The 18,613-nt window shown below is 47.1% G+C and overlaps 1 protein-coding gene across 3 annotated transcripts in view; it reads right to left on the bottom strand.

Moving 5' to 3' along the window:
• MED12 (mediator complex subunit 12) overlaps positions 1–18,613 on the bottom strand; it is a 76,792-nt gene that overhangs the window by 40,437 nt on the left and 17,742 nt on the right. For all 3 annotated transcript variants that reach the window (XM_084639115.1, XM_084639116.1, XM_084639114.1), the window contains exons 21-26: positions 18,265–18,492; positions 13,733–13,877; positions 13,306–13,426; positions 4,862–4,963; positions 2,751–2,864; positions 973–1,136 (exon numbers count right to left, since the gene is read on the bottom strand). In XM_084639115.1, the coding sequence (XP_084495241.1) occupies positions 973–1,136; positions 2,751–2,864; positions 4,862–4,963; positions 13,306–13,426; positions 13,733–13,877; positions 18,265–18,492 (874 nt within the window). The remainder of the gene's footprint in view (positions 1–972; positions 1,137–2,750; positions 2,865–4,861; positions 4,964–13,305; positions 13,427–13,732; positions 13,878–18,264; positions 18,493–18,613) is intronic.

Here is an 18,613-nt window from a genome sequence, read left to right as displayed (position 1 = left end):
CCAACCGTCATGGGCGGTAAGAAGGAACTGAGGGGGCGCAGGGCCGGCAGTGCCTGATATACCGCCGCATGGGAGCGTTACTCCAGGGGGCGCCACAGCCGGCCCTACGGATACCGCTAAGGCAGAAATCTCCGACAGCTGTGCACGTGGGCACACACACACCTAGATGGAACCGACATGAGCAAGCACTCGAAGAAGAAAGCAGAATTTCCCACCAATAATGAAATCAGTCAAGTAGTTTCTAAATTCATGCACATTTAAAATGTGCTGCTCATCTACTTGACTTGGGCTGAGCCTCCCCTACTAAACCCACCTATCAAGGCCCCTGCTAGCCAGAGTATCTCCTAACATACTCACTTCTTGTGGATCTTAGAAAGTGGTGAGAGCAGTGGAGAAGGGAAGGGTTCAGGAGGCTGTCAGAAGGACAGGGGAAAGAAGGGCAGCACAGGACTTGGGCACTGCCTGGATGGCGCCCAGGACCTATTAGACTTGAGAGCCAGGACAACGCTGCAAAGGGCACATAAAAAGTGAGCGGCTCTCCCTGAAACTCAACAAAAACACAGGATGCAGGTGAGCAAGCCCAGCTGTAGAACTTGCCGAGCTTCCAGGAATGCCCCAACCTGATGTGCAAGAGCCACTTTACATCACTTCAAGTAACCCTCCTTCTCATGCTCCCTCCTCTTTGCCCCCAGCAAACACATAGGGGACTACTGACTCCATCTCACCCTGGGGGAGGGGCACGGTGGTGGTATCAGCACCCTACAGAATACACAGAGCCTGCGCTCTCCGAAACCAGAGTACCAGTCAGCTCTGTTCAGCAGCTTCTAATTCTTAGCACCAATACGTGGCAAAAATGTGCCCAACTTCTTTGAAACAGCGGAAGAGAACATCCACCAAACCTGAACAGGCAGAGGGAGAGCCCTGTCAGCTGCCGGGACCAGGGACAGGGTGGGGCGCGAGAGCCAGATTTACCTGCTGACAGATACTCCTCAAGACATACTTGGCATAAATATCCAGGCTGGCCGTCTCTATGGACACTGTCCGGCCAGCAGGCTTCTTGGCACCCAGCTCATCTTCCATGAGGTCATCCACCCCTCCAGGGTGGGAAAAGCCAGAGCCTTTCAACTCTGCATCCCCTGTAACCAAGAGGCAAAGGGTCACCTAATGCAACAGTAACAAAAACCAGAGCCATCCACACAATGGATACTGAACTTGAATAAGATTTACTCCTGGCCCCAGAGCTCAGCAGAAGCCGCCCCCATGTCCCTGCCACGGCTCCACGGCCCCAGAGCTCAGTGCAGACCGTCCCCATGTCCCAGCTACTGTCCCATGGCCCCAGAGCTCAGCGCAGGGCACCCTGTCCCCATCCCCAACCAACACCCCTCGGCCAGAGAGCTCAGCGCAGGCCAGCCTCATCCCTGCCAGCTACCAACTCTTGGGCAGGGAGACCCATGCAGCCCACAAACGCCCCAGGGAGAGAGCTTAGCACAAGCCAGACATTTCTTCATCACACAGATCTCATCTACCCCTCCTATTACTCCTGTCAGAATTCTACGCCCCTCCAGGGGCAAAGAATTCATATGGCCCGCATTTTTCTGTGCCCCCCGTGCAGAAAAATGCAAAAAAAATTTTGCTGGGGGACACACACCTCTTCCCCAGCAGCGCGTTTGTTCCAGCGTGCCTGGAGCAGCCTCAGAGATGGGGAAGGGGAGTTGGGCATGCATGCCTGCATGGTTGATCACCTGGGGGAGGGTGGGGGTGGTGGCTGGGCATGCGTGCCAACAAGCAAGAGAGAGACACTCTATCCCTCTTGCTTGCTACTGCAGCTCGCTGATGTGGAAGGGTAGGGCTTTTTATTATGCAGGAGGCAGAAATGTAGCAGCCTGGCTACATAGTAACATTGTCAATGTTCCTTTTGTTAGTTAACTGTTCCCATTCTCAGTCAATTCCTCCAGGACCATAAAACCTAGGAAAGTTTTAAGGCCCCTACATTGCAAGAGTGATGTAAAGCCTTATAAATGACAGTAAGGGAATCAGCTAGGAAGATCTAGGTGCTCTCTCACTTTTTTCCTGTGCCAAAGTGGCACAATGGGATTAGATTACAGCTCAGAATTTATTTTACTTGCCCATTTAAAAGGAAAGGAAAGGAAAGGAAGAAGACTTTGAGGGCAAATAAAACATTTATCAAGCAGTCAATAAAATGTCAGGACAACCAGAACCAAGCACTTCCCAGAGTTCCCAGCCAGGTCCAGGATGACGATGAGCAAAACTGTATGACTTTCAGGTGTGAAAGCCTGAGCAATTTAAAATGACATTCTACTTTTTTTTTCCCCCACGCTGTTTGTTCTGTAAAGTAGTTTAAATGAAAATCCAGGATTATAACCGGAATGCAGGGTGTTAATTACCAAGTGCTTGTAACTTCACTTTCATGTGTTTAAGAAATGCTGAATAGTTATTGTGACTTTTTCTTGTATTGTAGTTTAAATAAATTACCAGAATAATTGAAACTGGTGTGATTGTGCTGCATTATTTTGACAAATAAAATATGCAGAATTTTGCAGAATTTTTAATTTTTTGGCACAGAATTTTGACTTTCTTGGCACAGAACCCCCCGGACTACTCCTATTTAGTCATCATATCTCTCTCGCAGTCCAATACTCTGTAGCACACACACACTTCCTGCACTCCGCCTGCTCCCGCAACACTCTTTGTCTCCCTCTCACAGGTCCAGTCTAGGATAAGGTACATACCCAGCACAAAGACAGCCTTCAGTACCGCAAAGACTGCTCCATCCACAATTCGGTTCTGGGAAGCAGCCAGCAAGTGGCGGTCACAGGAGGAACGAATTCCCACTGTGGGCTTATCTGCAGAGAGGACAAAGGAAAAGGGTAAATCCCAGCACGTGAGAAAGACCCAGGCTCCAGAGCCACCCAAATCACACACTCTCCAGCGCAGCAGACCGAGGGCCAGCAGTTCTGGCTCTGCTACTGGCTCACTGGGCCAGTTTGGCGCTATTCATTTCCCCATCTGTAACATGGAGCCAATTACATTTGTCTACGCCCAAGAGTGGGGATGTCTCTGAACTCCTTGGCTGACAGACTACTCAAAGGCAAAGTGTTATGCAGCACTGGACCACCCCAGTGTAACACAGCCATAAAATTCACAGGGATGACCAGGAAGCAATGTCTGTGCAACGAAGTCCAGACTTCAGCACAACTCTAACGTGGGCATCAGCCACATTTGGAGGAGTGGGGGACAACAGTAAAGATGATGAGCCATGGATGGAGCCCTGCAGGACTGGTTCTGCCCCAAACAGAAAGGGATGTCAAACCAGGCAAGTCTGAGACATTACAGAGGAGTGCGTGGCAGCCCTAGGACAGGAGAGGAGCCAGCAGCAAGTCAATGAAGAGAGGTTCATACGCTGGGGCCAGAATGAAACCCAGATGCTGCTGCTGTGGGGACAGCTCCCAGCCCCTCTGCTCAGACTCGGAGCCAGAGGGTTAGCATGCCTGGGCCACACGGGGGTGTTTAAAGGGGGAGGACAGGCAGATTGCAGAGTTTGGGGAAGCAGAGGAGAGGGGTTTGTCAATGAGATAATACAGAGGGCAGGGCAGAGATGGGAGTCGAGGGGGAAGAAGCTGCTCTCTGCAGGCACTGTAGGGTGTCAGGAAGGAGCAGGAGGAGTAGGGGTTGCTGCCAGTTATGGCATGGAAGATTCACAAATTATAAGGCCAAAAGGGACCATTGTGATCATCTAGTCTGACCGCCTGTATAACACAGGCCAGAGACCTGCCCTGAATTAATTTCTATTTGAACTAGAGGTCTTTTAGAGAAACAACCAATCTTGATTTAAAACGTCTAGTGGAGAATCCACGACAACCCTTGGTACAGTGTTCCAATGGTTAATTACCCACACTGCTAAAATGTACACCTTACTTCCAGTCTGAATTAAAGTCTAACTTCAACCTCCAGCCATTGGATCATTTTATACTTTTGTCTGGTACATCGAAGAGCGTCTTTATTATAAAATTTCTCTTCCCCATGTAGGTCCTTACAGACTGTCAGCAAGTCACCCCTCACCTTCTCTTTGTTCATCTAAAACTGAGCTCCTTGAATATATTACTATCAGGCATGTTTTTCAATCCTTCATTTATTCTCATGGCTCTTCTCTGAACCCTCTGCAATTTATGTCGTCTTTCTTCAATCAAGGACACCAGAACTGGACACAGGATTCCAGCAGCTGTTGCCCCAGTGCCAAATACAGAGGTTATAGAGCCTCTCTAATCTGAGTCCCCTGGAAAGAAGGAAACGGCAGGTTCCAATGGGGCCAGTTGATTGCAGGCACAGGACATCAGAAGAACTGCAGAGAGCAACACAAGGGGCTGGGTAGGCTGAAGAATCTGGTGCTAGAAGTAGGGAGTGACATATGCAGGTGAGGATGGAGTAGACTCTGGCACTGATGTCAGGCTGCACGAGACCCTGGCTGACAAACTCTTCAGCACTTACCGTAATGTCCGGGACAGAGCAAGGGCCACATCAACCCACAGCACAGCAAGGTTGTTGTCCTGTTTACACTGGGGCCCAGTGGTTGATGGTCCAGAGGGAGGAGACCCCTCCTGCACATGCTTGGCTAACCACACAGTGACACACAGGGGGAAGCTGTACAAATGGGTTCCCCATTCATCCCCTTTTCTAGGGCATGGGACTACCCAGCAGAAGGCTAGTCTTGCCTTGCCCAGGGTGAGACAAGGCTTTCTAGGACAGCACCAGAAGCTCCTCCTCTTGGATCCAGTGAGCACAGGCAGCCCACAGGCTCACAGTGTTTGCTCTGGTACAAGGCTTCTGTACCCAGCTCACTTACTGCCATCCTGCTGGCACGGGTTCAGCTGTGGGGTCTTAAACAGATGTAGCAAAATCCGACAGGTCAGACGGGCCCCTGGTTCCGAGTCCTGTTCGCTGCAAGCTACAGAAAGCAAAGGAATCAATGGAGATTTCACAGGAGCAGAGCTTACCTCTACAGTCCAGCCGCTGGCCCTAACTTCTGCACTAGAGTGGCCTGCACTCTGCCTGAAGGAGGGAGGAGGGCATATTGCAATTAATATGCAAATAAGCAATACAATCAGTACAGGTTCCCCAGGCCTCAATTGCTACATGACATTCAATGTATTCTAAGCTTCTCCTACCTACTCAGCTTCACTGTGTTGCAGCCGGGGGCTGAAATCATCAGGGCAAAGCTGGAGGGTCAGACAACTGAGGCAAGGGCAGAGGGTTTTGGAGCTAGGAAGCCCCAGGAGGAGGGAGGGGATGAGCATATTAGTGGACGTTCCTGTTAAATGATCAGCAATCAGAGTGAACTATGTCAAGAATGAAAAGTACATTATTAGGTTTCAGAATTAAACACCCAGAGTGAGGCATATGGGGTAGTTCATACCTCTCTGAGCTCTTATTTGGGACTGTCTGCAGACTGCAGCACACAGTATAGCATTGGTAGAGCCCTGCGTGGATACAAAATTTGTATCCACATCCAATCCGCGATCTGCAATTATCATCCAGGAATATAAAGCAGATATCCGTGGATTTGCAGGGCTCTATTAACAGCTCCACAGGTCACCACGCACCAGTGACACAAGGCTGTGCCAAGCCCCAACCGCCCTCTCACTTCTCCACAAAGATCTCCTGCCTCACTGACCGCTCCACCCCCGTGTACCTCCTGCCCTACTCTAGGCAGGTAGGCTATACTCCTGGGCGCTCGTGTGCTGCGCAGCACTGCCCCCCTCATTCCCCCCCAGTGGGGGGCTTGGACACCCCTACACAGCTGGAGCGACTCTAATGCAAGCAGACCCAGCCGGGACTGGCAGTAGTGATGACTACTTAGCTCACTGTGCAGGAGCACATGGTCACACTCCCTTCTGGGAGTTGTAGTTTACCTCCTCCGTCTGAACAAGCTGTGGACTACAACTCCCAGAATGCCCAGTGGGCTAGTGCCTGTTGCCTGACTCCAGAGAGACAAGCTAGAGCCTCGCAGCTGGGTGACGGCTGCTCTGTTCAGCTGAGTGTGCGCTGCAGAGCCCTGTGCAGGTACGAGACTTGTACCCGCATCCGAGCCATGATCTGCAAAAATGGTCGGTGGATATCAGCAGATTGGCAGGGCTCTAGGCACTAGGTAAGAACATAAGAATGGCCACAGTGGGTCAAACCAAAAGTCCATCTTTCTAGCCAGTATCTTGTCATCTGACAATGGCCAGTTGTGGCACTCTGTACCTCAAAGCAGTACCCTGGAACCCTCATATTCACCTGTGTCATAGAACTATGATATATTTCATTCAAAACGTGCCATATAAGATATCATATGAAAAGTCATGTTTCTGCTGAAACCCATTGTTCTGTCCAAATATGTATATAGTTAGTGTGTATGAAGTTATGAGATTTCGCTATAAGGTTGTTAATGAAATATGTTGTAATTTTGCTAGTTACAACAAAGGAGGTGATCCACACCCAGGAAGGTGTTAAACACCAATTACTCAGCAGGGGAGTTGTAAACAAGGTATTTACAATACGTAAAAGGGCAGCACAAGCATCACACAATGGGGAATTGTTCAACTCTGGCTCAGCAAAGCCCACCAGGACATATCTGGGCTAGTGTTTTCCAGGCACATGGACTGAGGATATAAAAGAGGGGACTGTATCATCATGCTTTTGCCTTTCTCTTCCGCCACCTATGATGGAATCAACAAGAGAATGCTGAAAAGAAAAAGACTTGAACGGAGGAGGCTGATCCCAGGCTTAAAGGGAAAGCCTATGTATTAAGAACTGTAACATCTAGTGGGGTGAGAAAACTGCTTGATCGAAATACTAACTGGTGTAAGAAAGTTTAAGATTTAGACTCTGCACTTACCTTTTATTTTCTTTGGTAACTATCTCTGAGCTTTTGTGCCTACCAATTATAATCACTTAAAATCCTTCTGTAGTTAATAGATCTGTTTTATATTTTACCTAAAACAGTGGTGTTTCCTTGAAGTGCTTGGGAAATCTCAGCTCAGTTTACAAAGGCTAGTGTGTGTCCTCTCCACATTGAGGGAGGAGCAGACTGGGTAATGAACTTACCCAGGTTTCTGACCAGGGAAGACGGTATATCCGGAGTGCAAGGCTGGGGGCTTGGGAAATCTGCTGGTTCCTTTCTCTGTGTGATTCGTGAGTGGCTCAGGGAGCTTTCATGCAATCTAGCTGAGTGTGGGGTAAGTGATAACAGCGCCTGGAGGGGTTTGCTGCTTGTCACTAACAAAGCATTGTGAGAGACAGTCCAGGCTGGAGAGTTAAGGGGGCAGAGCAGTACCCCAGTTCCAGATTGTACTCCAGGGATCCAGTCACACCAATGCCAGATGCTTCCGACAGAATGAACAGAACAGGGCAGTTATTGCATGATCCATGCCCTATCATCCAATTCCAACTTCTGGCAGTCAGAGGCTAGGGACGCCCAGACCATGTGGTTGTGTCTCTGACCATCTTGGCTAATAGCCATTGATGGACCTGTCCTCTAATTCTTTTGTGAACCCAGTTTTACTTCTAGGCTTCATAGCACCCCCTAGCAATGAGTTACACAGGTTGACTGTGTGTGGTGTAAAGAAATTCCTCGTGTTTCCTTTAAACTTCCTGCCTATTAATTTTATTGGGTGACCCCTAGTTCTTATGTTATGTGAAGGGGTAAATAACACGTCCCTAGTCACTTTCTCCCCCCCAGGCATGATTGTATAGACCTCCGTCCTCTTCCCCCCTTGGCCATCTCTTTTCCATGCTGAACAGTCCCAGTCTTCTTAATTTCTCCACATGTGGAAGCTGCTCCACCTCCTTCATCATGTTTGTTGCCCTTCTCTGCACCTTTTCCATTTCTAATATAGCTTTTTTAAGATGGGGTGACCAGAACTGCATGCAGTGTTCAAGGTGCGGCCATACCATGGATCTATATAGTGACATTATGATATTTACTGTCTTATTAGTTATCCCTTTCCTAATGGTTCCTAACATTCTGTTAGCACTTTTGACCACCGCTGCACATTGAGGGGATGTTTTCAGAGAACTAACCAAATTGACTCCATGATCTCTTTCTTGAGTGGTAACAACTAATTTATATCCTATCATTTTGTACTGTGACAAGGCTCTGTCCTTGCCTCCATGGGTCCCGTGTTTCCTGGCGGATTTCGCTAGCCTCAGAGGCTCACTGTGACGCTCCACGTGACCCTTTTCTCTCTAGAGACAAGGGTCACAGTCTACTGAGCCATTTTCATCATAAGCCAGCAAGGGGGGGTGAGGAGAAGTTATCCTTCCTTGCACAGTCTCTGTTGTCTCCCAGTCTCAGTGATTAATCAGGGGGCAAAGGTGGGGGGGGGAGCCCGGGCCCACCCTCTACTCCAGGTTCCAGCCCAGGGACCCTAATAGTATCAGCTATGGTAGCTGACCTTTTAGAAACATGACATGTACAATTCCCTGGCTACTTCCCCCACACAGCAGCCCTCACTTCCTCAAGCTCCACTTCACCCTTAACTCAGGGCATCCTTCCTTGTGCCTGACATGGTGTGTACTACTCAGCCTCTCCAACAGCACAACTTCCTCCCACAGCTCCTGACATGCACCCCCACCTGACTGGCTGGGAAGCTTTTAACTAGTTTCAGCCAGCCCCTGATTGGCTTCAGGAGTCCCAATCAACCTAGCCTTCTCCCTGCCTTCTGGAAAGTTCTTAATTGGCCCCAGGTGTCTTAACTGACCTGGAGCAGCTTCCATTTCACTTAACCTGGTACCAGGGATTTGTTTAGCCTGGAGCTAATATATCTATCTCCCACTACTTTTCTATAGCCATCTGGCCTTGCCCCGTCACAGTACGTATTGTTGGGATTATGTTTTCCTATGTGCATTACTTTGCATTAATCAGCAATGAATTTCATCTGCCATTTTCTTGCCCAGTCATCCCATTCTGTGAGATCATCTTTGTAACTCTTCACAATCTGCATTGGACTTAACTATCTTGAGTAATTTTGTATCATCTGCAAACTTTGCCACTTCATTGTTTACCCCTTCATCAGATCATTTAGGAATATGTTGAACAGCACTGGTTCCAGTACAGACCCCTGCAGGGCACCATTATTTACCTCTCTCCATTCTGAAACGGACCATTTATTCCTACCCTTTATTTCTGGTCTTTTAACCAATTACATGAGAGGACCTTCCCTCTTACCCCATGACTGCTTACTTTGCTTCAGAGCCTTTTGTGAGGGACCTTGTCAAAGTCTTTCTGAAAATCTAAGTACACCGTGCACTGCATCACCTTTGTCCACATGTATGCTGACTCCCTCGAAGAATTCTAATAGGCTGGTGAGGCATAATTTCCCTTCACAAAAGCCATGTTGACTTGTCCCCAAGAAATTGAGTTCATCTGTGTGTCTGATAATTCTCTTCTTCAGTATAGTTTCAACCAATTTGCTTGGGACTGAAGTTAGGCTGACCAGCCTGTAATTGCCAGGATCGCCTCTGGATCCTTTTTTAAAAATTGGTGTCACATTAGCTATCCTCTTTCAGTCATTTGGTACAGAAGCTGATTTAAGAACTAAGTTATGTACCACAGTTAGTAGTTCTGCAATTTCATTTTTGAGTTTCTTCAGAACTCTTGGGTGATACCATCTGGTCCTGGTGGCTTATCACTGTTTAATTTATCAGTTTGTTCCAAAACCTCCTCTATTGTCACCTGAATCTGGGTCAGTTCCTCAGATCTGTCACCTAAAAAGGATCGCTCAAGTGTGGGGATCTCCCTCACATCCTCTGCAGTGAAGACCAAAGCCAAGAATTCATTTAGCTTCTCCACAATGGCCTTATTGTCCTTGAGTGCTTCTTTAGCGCTTCCATCATCCAATGGCCCCACTGATTGTTTGGCAGGCTTCCTGCTTCTTATATATTTTTTTACATTTTTTGCTGTTAGTGTGTCTTGTACTAGTTGCTTTTCAAATTCTTTTTTGGCCTGCCTAATTATACTTCTACATTTGACTTGCTAAAGTTTATGCTCTTTCCCATTTCCCTCAGTAGAATTTGACTTCCAATTTGTAAAGGACGGCTTTTTGCCTCTAACCGCCTCTTTTACTCTCTTGTTTGGCCAGGGTGGCTTTTTTCTGGTCCTCTTACTACTTTTTTTTAATTTGGCCTATACATTTAATGTGAGCCTCTGTTAGGGTGGTTTTAAATAGTTTCCACGCAGCTCGCAGGCATTTCTTTCTAATGACTGTTCTTTTCAATTTCCACAGAACTTGCTTCCTCATCTTTTAGTAGTTCCCCTTTTTTAAGTTAAATGCTGCTATGGTGGGCTTCTTTGGTATTTTCCCCCTCCCAAGGATGTTAAATTTAATTACATTATGGTCGCTATTATGGAACAATTCAGCCACATTCACCTATTGGACCAGATCCTGTGCTTCACTCACATTGAAAACTGCCTTTCCCCTTGCAGGTTCCAGAACTAGCTGCTCCAAGAAGCAGTCATTAACAGTGTCTAGACATTTTATCTCTGCATCCCATCCTGAGGTGACATGTACCCAGTCAATATGGGAATAGTTGAAATCCCCCATTATTAGTGAGTTCTCTATTTTTAATCACCTCACTAATTTCCCTGAGCATTTCATGATCACCATCACCATCCTGGTCAGGTGGTACATAATGTATTCCTACTGTTATAATCGTATTATTCAAGCAGGGAATTTCTATCCATACAGATTCTATGGTATAGTTTGATTCATTTAAGATTTTTACTATACTTGTCTCTGTGCTTTCTTTCACAGGTAGTGCCACTCCCCGACCGGCATGACCGATTCTGTCATTCCTACATATTTTGTACCCTTGTATTGCCGTGTCCTATTGATTATCCTCATTCCAACAAGTTTCTGTGATGCCTATTATTTTAATATTCTCATCTAACACCAGGCACACGAATTCACCCAGCTTATTTAGACTCCAGCAATATATAGTTGTCTGCCTTCACGTGATGTAACTGAATGGAACTCTCTTTCATTTGACTGTTTCTCTTCAATTCCTACTTGTACATTATCAACTTCTATCCTCTCCTCTTTACTAGCATATAGAGCAGGGGTGGCCAGCCTGGGGCTCCGGAGCCACATGCGGCTCTTCAGAGGTTAATACGCGGCTCCTTGCACAGGTACCGACTCCGGGGCTGGAGCTACGGGCACCAACTTTCCAATGTGCCGGGGGATGCTCATTGCTCAGCCCCTGGCTCTGCCCCCACCCCACTCCACTCCTTCTCCCAAGGCCCCCATCCCTTCCCCTGAGTCTGCCATGCCCTTGCTCCTCCTCCCCTCCCCAAGCCTCCTGCACACCGCAAAACAGCTGATCACGATGGGCGGAAGGCACAGGGATGCGGGGTTAGGTGCTGATCGGCAGTGCTACTGGCAGGTGGGAGATACTGGGGTTTAGGGGGGAAGCTGACGGGGGCTGCTGATGTGTTACTGTGGCTCTTTGGCAATGCACATTGGTAAACTCTGGCTCCTTCTCAGGCTCAGGTTGGCCACCCCAATATAGAGAATCCCTGTTAACAGATCCTCCCCTAAAGGCTGTTTCTGTCCCAACTGTGTGCTTCTCCACACCTGACAGCTTTCCCTCAGCCCTTAGTTTAAAAACTCCTCTAAGACTTTTTGAATTTTACATGCCAGCAGTCTGGTTCTGTTTTGGTTTAGGTGGAGCCCATCCTCCTTTCCCAAAAGGTTCCCCAGTTAGATTTAATAAATCTAAAACCATCCTCCATACATGATCATCTCATCCAAGTCTTGAGACCCTGCAGTTCTTCCTAACTGGCCCTGCACGTGGAACTGGAAGCATTTCAGAGAATGCTACTATAGAGGTGCTGGGCTTTAATCTCTTACCTAGCAGCCTAAATTGGCCTCTAGGAGCTCTCTCCTACCTTTCCCTATATCAGTGATACCCACATGTACTACCATCAACAGCTCCTCCCCAGCATCGCACATTAGTCTCAAGAGATCTGCAACCTTCACATTCAGTAGGCAATTCATCATGCTGTTCTCCCGATATTCGTAAACCCAATTTACTCCTGGGTGAATTCTGCACCAATGCGCATGTGCAGAATTCATGTCCAGTGCAGGCCCCCTCCATCTCCCCATGTGGCCCTGCAGCCCCTCTTCCCTCCCACAGTGCCAGGTTAGGAGACACAGGATATGTGGGGAGCAGACAGAGTGGGGCACATGAGGCTGCTGGGGGGTCACAGACTGGGGGTCAGAAGGGCTAGTGGGCGGGACAGATTGGGGTGCAGGCTCAGGAGCTAGTGTCATGACAACATGGGGATGGGGTGGAGGGGTTTGCAGGGCCACATGAGGATGGGGCGAAGGGGGCTGATGTGCTTGACTGAATGCACGAGGCTAGGGGTCAAACGGTCTGCATGGCAGAGGCTCCCCAACTCCATAACTATCCCCCCACCCCAATAAAAAATCCAAACCCTGTTCCATAATTCTCCCACCCACACCCAACAATCTTCCATGTTCACTCCCAGGCTCCTTCCCTCTCTCTCAGCTCCTCCATTATCCCTGACTCCCCCAAGCCTTTGCACTGCTTCTGAGGGGTCCGGGAAATGTTTCTGTATTGTGTATTTAAATGCATTATTCAAAGTTCTGTATTAATATGCCTAGTAAGGAATCTATTTGTCAAAAAAAATATTTCCTGAGCCTTTTTTTTTTGGTCTGTATTATTACAGACATACTTGCGGATAGGTATTTTGAAATAAATTACCAAAATAATTGAAACTGGCATGATTATACGGTTTTCTTTTGACAAGTAAAATACGTAAAATTTTGCAGAATTTTAATATTGCGCGCAAAAGTTTTAATTTTTCGGCACAGAATTCCCCCAGGAATACCAACTGTCTATATTTCTAATGATCAAATCCCCCATTACTATTACCTGCCTCTTCCTAATACCTGGGGTTCCTTCCCCGAGAGAGGTATCCTCAGTGCAAGAGGCTACCATGACATCATCTGGAAGGAGGGTTACACTCAGACCACCTGTTCAGGGTTTCCCTCACAAACAGAAGAGCCAGTTATTTTCTTTAAATCAAAGCTCCAATTCTTAAAAGGTGGATTCTGAGCATATTCCATGGCCGGGGATTATGTTCAACATTACTGTGCGCAGGGGCTTCAGGGTCTCAGAGTCCCACCGCTGGGTACCAGGCCCTTTCAGCCAGGCACTGCATTGCAGGGAGCCCCCTGGAGGGCATCCTGAGCAGCAGAGTGTCTCTGGAAGGGACTCACTCACCAGCATTAAGGAGTGAGGGGATGGCTGCACAGCGAATCAGGTCCTCCAACAGCAAGCACTGACGGGCGATGAGAATGGCAACAAAGGTGGCCAAGGAGTCATGGAAGGATAAGTCGCTCACCTGGGAGACAGAAGAGCAGCCAGTGACCATCTCAGTTTCTGTTTCACCCCCTCAAGTTAGCACCATATGGGCCTGACTGAGAGCAGGGGGAAGGGCAAGCCCAGCAACCCCATGACCAACACAGCAAAACACTCAATAAGGGCAGTTCCAACACCAAAAGGAAGTTCCCCATCTCCCGCCCATGACAACCATCTCCCATTCCCATCTCCATCCCCTCGGGGACACTCTCTCATGTCCCATCCATCTCCCCCCTCCCCCACAGTACCCCTCTTTCCTCAGCCCTGTTATTTAAGCTTTTCCACTTACATCAACATTGCAGAGGAGGTCGTTGAAGCCACAAGTCCCATTGTTGGAGGAGCAGCACAAAGCCTTGAGCACGCCCAGCCACTCAGCACTCAGGGACTTGCAGTAACCAGTCAGCTCAGCACATAGGATAGCTATGTCATTGACTCTGTAGAGAGGAGTCATGTGGTCACAAACAGCACTCAACAGCCTAGCTCTTCCCTTCATTCCTAAAGCAGACTCGGGCTTTGGAGAATGTGGGGAATTGCTGTATCATGATTTTCTTTTTAAACTTTTTATTAAGGCAAAATTACAATAAAACATTAACATACTACATTGTACATTACTTATTCTGGCTATAGATCCTGGCTTGATGTCTGAGGAGCCCTCCTCCTCCGAGTACGCTACAAAGGGTGATCACATTTCATAATACCTATCATCTTTTTGGTGCTTCTCTTGTGTACATATGTGGTAAAAAAGTCTGTGTTTTACTATCCCATTACTCCATAGGAGGAGGGGTCACATTTCTCTAGTAACGTGCAATACAAAGTCTAGCTGCTGACAATGAAAAAGAACTTCATTTGTTGGTTTATTTAAAATGCAGATCCTTTGCTGGATCATTAAACAAGCAGGTCAGGGGAACTCTTAAAAGTTAGCATTTTATTTCTGTATTATTATGAAAAATGTGTGACTCGGTTTAGGCACTCACTTTGTATTGTGACCTACTAGGGCAGAAGGAGTTAATTTCTCCTCTGGGACAGGGGAATAAGAGATAAGTGCTGGTCATGCAGATAAGACTGGGTTGGTATGTGTGACAGATATGATGGTTTGGAAACATGGAATATTCAGACTATTCTACTGAGGTGAGACAGATTCTACGGACACTTAGAATAGTCAACCACTATTGCATCAACTTTATTAATGTTGTATATATCTTTATGGGCTGGCTAGTTCTTGAATTCCTGACTCAGTCATAGAATCATAGAAATGTGGGACTGGACTAGATGAACTGTCAAGTTCCCTTCCAGTCCTACATTTCTAGGACAGGTCATTTAGTCCAGCCCCAGCACTAAGACAGGATAGAGTATTATTTAAACCATTCCTGGCAGGTGTTTGTCTAACCTGCTCTTAAAAACCTCTATTAATGGAGATTCCACAACCCCCCAAGGTAACCTTGTTCCAGTGCTTAACCACCTTTACAGTTAGGAAAGTTTTTCTAATGACTAACCTTGAAAATTTTCCTAATGACTAACCTTGAAAATTTTCCTAATGACTAACCTAAATCTCCCTTGCCTCAATTTAAGCCCATTATATCTTGCCCTCTCCTCAGTAGTTGAGAACAATTTACCACCCTCCTCTTTATAATCATCTTTTACATACTTGAAATGTCTCCCCTTCTCAGTCTTCTCTTCTCTAAACTAAACAAATTCAATTGTTTTCATCTTTCCTCATAGGCCGTTTTCCAGACTTTTAATCATGTTGGTTGCTCTCGTCTGGACTTTCTCCAATTTGTCCACATCATTCCCCAAGTGTGGTGCCCAGAACTGGATTCAACACTCCAGCGTAGGCCTTATCAGTGCTGAGTAGACTGGAAGAATTACTTCTCTTGTCTGTCTTACAACATGCCTGCTAATACATCCCAGAATGATGTTTGGTTTTGTTGTAACAGTATTACACTGTTGACTCATATTTAGTTTGACATCCACAAGTGCAGTACTTTGCATTTATCCTTACTGAATTTCATCCTATCTATTTCAGACCATTTCTCCAGTTTGTCAAGCTCATTTTGAATTCTAATCCTGTCCTTTAAAGCGCTTGGAACCCATCCCCACCCCTCATCTTGGTATCATCCACAAACTTTATAAGTGTGCTCTCTACACCATTATCCAAAGTATTTATGAAGATATTGAACAGAGCCAGACCCATGACAGATCCTTGTGGGGCCTCACTCGATATGCCCTTCCAGCTTGACGGTGAACCACTGATAACTACTCTCTGGGAATAGCGGCAAAGAGTGCTGTGGCACCTTATAAACTAACTGACGTACTGGCGCATAAGCTTTTGTGGGTGAATACCCACTTTGTCGGACTCATGTAGTGGAAATTTCCAGAGGCAGGTATAAATATGTAAGCAAGAATCAGGCTAGGGATAACGAGGTTAGTTCAATCAGGGAGGATGAGGCCCTCTTCTAGCAGTTGAGGTGTGAACACCAAGGGAGGAGAAACGGCTTTTGTAGTTGGCGAGCCAGTCACAGTCTTTGTTTAATCCTGAGCTGATGGTGTCAAATTTGCAAATGAACTGAAGCTCAGCAGTTTCTCTTTGAAGTCTGGTCCTGAAGGTTTTTTGCTGCAGGGTGGCGACCTTTACATCTGCTATTGTGTGTCCAGGGAGGCTGAAGTGTTCTCCTACAGATTTTTGTGTATTGCCATTCCTAATATCTGATTTGTGTCCATTTACCCTTTTATGTAGGGACTGTCCAGTCTGGCCGATGTACATAGCAGAGGGTCATTGCTGGCACATGATAAGATAATGATAATGACAATGATAAAGATAATGACCCTCTGCTATGTACATCGGCCAAACTGGACAGTCCCTACATAAAAGGATAAATGGACACAAATCAGATATTAGGAATGGCAATACACAAAAACCTGTAGGAGAACACTTCAACCTCCCTGGACACACAATAGCAGACGTAAAGGTAGCCGTCCTGCAGCAAAAAACCTTCAGGACCAGACTTCAAAGAGAAACTGCTGAGCTTCAGTTCATTTGCAAATTTGACACCATCAGCTCAGGATTAAACAAAGACTGTGACTGGCTCGCCAACTACAAAAGCCGTTTCTCCTCCCTTGGTGTTCACACCTCAACTGCTAGAAGAGGGCCTCATCCTCCCTGATTGAACTAACCTCGTTATCCCTAGCCTGATTCTTGCTTGCATATTTATATCTGCTTCTGGAAATTTCCACTACATGCATCTGACAAAGTGGGTATTCACCCACAAAAGCTTATGCTCCAATACATCTGTTAGTCTATATGGTGCCATAGGACTCTTTGCCACTTTTACAGATCCAGACTAACATGGTTACCCCTCTGATACATCTCTCGGAATAGTTTTCCAACCAGTTGTGCACCCACCTTTAGGTTCATCTAGACTATATTTTCCTAGTTCGTTTGTGAGAAGATCATGTGAGACATTATCAAAAGCCTCACTAAAGTCAATAGGGAAGCTAAAGGGTTTCCTGCATTAACTAAAGTCACTTGGGGGAAGAGGACAGTTATTAACACAAATCCCTACTGCAGGTAACAAGTTTATGCAAGTTTCACCCCTGGGAAACAACACAGACTGGTCTGACCTGATTCAAGAGGCCTAGCAGACAAAGAAATTGTCTGTATAAAGTGACTCCCAAGATCACTTACACTTGATTCAAGAACTGACAGAAAACTGTGACCAAGAGAGAGAGGCCCTGCAGAGGGCCTGGAGTACTTTAAACCTGTCAGGGTCTGCAGGTGGCAAATGGGTGACAGCTGGTGAGCTAGATGTGTATATAGGCTGTTTGTTGTTTTTAAAAGATAAATAGTACTTTGCTTTATGAAAGCTGCCTGGTTACTGGTTAACCCTGTCACTGCCCCTGAGAGAACAGGGCTGCAGGTGCTGAACTAAAGTCAGATCTGCTGAGATAATCACAGTGAACTGCAGGAGTTTGCAGCCTAAGTGCACAGTCTGGAAGAAGTGGATTGCAGATTCCTGTCCAAGAAGGGTGATGGCTAGAGGCCCAAGACCTAACTGGGGGTGCCTCAAAGAGTCAGAGGTGCAGTTAATTCCAGAACAGTTGTAACAGTCTGAATGAACGCTGAAGGACCATTAACATACAAATGGAGTTGCATCAGACAGGCACAATGGAAGACAAACAACTGGATATTAACTTTTAAGAACTAGCAGCCAAGGGAAGCAGAACGTATGGAACACGCATAACAGCAACTTGAAACAAAGAATGGAAGTATCAGCATACAGCGATAAGACCTCTGCTGCGCAGTGCAGAGGGAGAGACTGGAATCCTAGACACTTCCAGGCCAGAGAGGCAGGTAATGCTGCCAGCATGGACAGGCATGTAAGTTGGCTTTTCCACTTTAACCAAAGGACCCTAAATACCATATTCCAGCTGACTATACGTGCTGGCTTGTTCTGTGTCTCCTCAAAACACCTGCTGATTGTGTGGCTCCTGAGAGCAGCATATCTCCAAAAGGGGTCTAAACTAATTTGGACCCAATGGAGGAGCCCTGACGAGAAACGTGTGCTGAAGCCAGTAACCCAGCCTCAGGGTAACAGGGCTCATCCTTGTAAAAAGTGGAGGCCTAGGACTAAAGGGGTAACCTCCCAAAGAGGCTGTATGAATGTCAGGGTTATAGTATCCCCTGTGGACACATGACAAGTGGCTACTGGTTCCCTCGTCCTCAGATGTATCTTGCTGCCCCCTTGAGGAGCACAGACACTCCTTCTCCCTACACAAGTAGAGCCACCTGAAAGGGGTCTCAATAGCCCCAGCCCTGCGCCTCACCGGTCTGGGTCATGGTGTCCCACACACACGTGCATGAGTGCATTGCACACAAAGCTGTAGCGGTTGGCCGGGTTGTCATTGAGGCTCTTGCCCAAGTTGGTGTAGGTGAAGTTGTGCGCGGATGGATTCTCAATGGTGTCAATCATGAACTCGGGCTCCCACAGCATGTTAGAGTCAGACGGCTCCACATTGCAGTAGATTGTGTTCTTCACCTTGGAGCAGAAGTCACTGGCAGGGGCAGGAAGGGGAGGTTAGGCACTTCTGCAAACATGCTTCCCACTGCCTTTCACAAGCAAAGCTGAGGCCCTGGGTGAGATCCTTCTGCTCCCTCCCCCAGACCTCCGCTGCA

The sequence above is a fragment of the Lepidochelys olivacea genome, assembly GCF_965140295.1.
Source record: "Lepidochelys olivacea isolate rLepOli2 genome assembly, chromosome: 9".
Lineage (NCBI taxonomy): Eukaryota > Metazoa > Chordata > Testudines > Cheloniidae > Lepidochelys > Lepidochelys olivacea.
The sequence above is the reverse complement of the archived record's forward strand: the minus strand, read 5'-3'. Positions and strand labels throughout refer to the sequence as shown.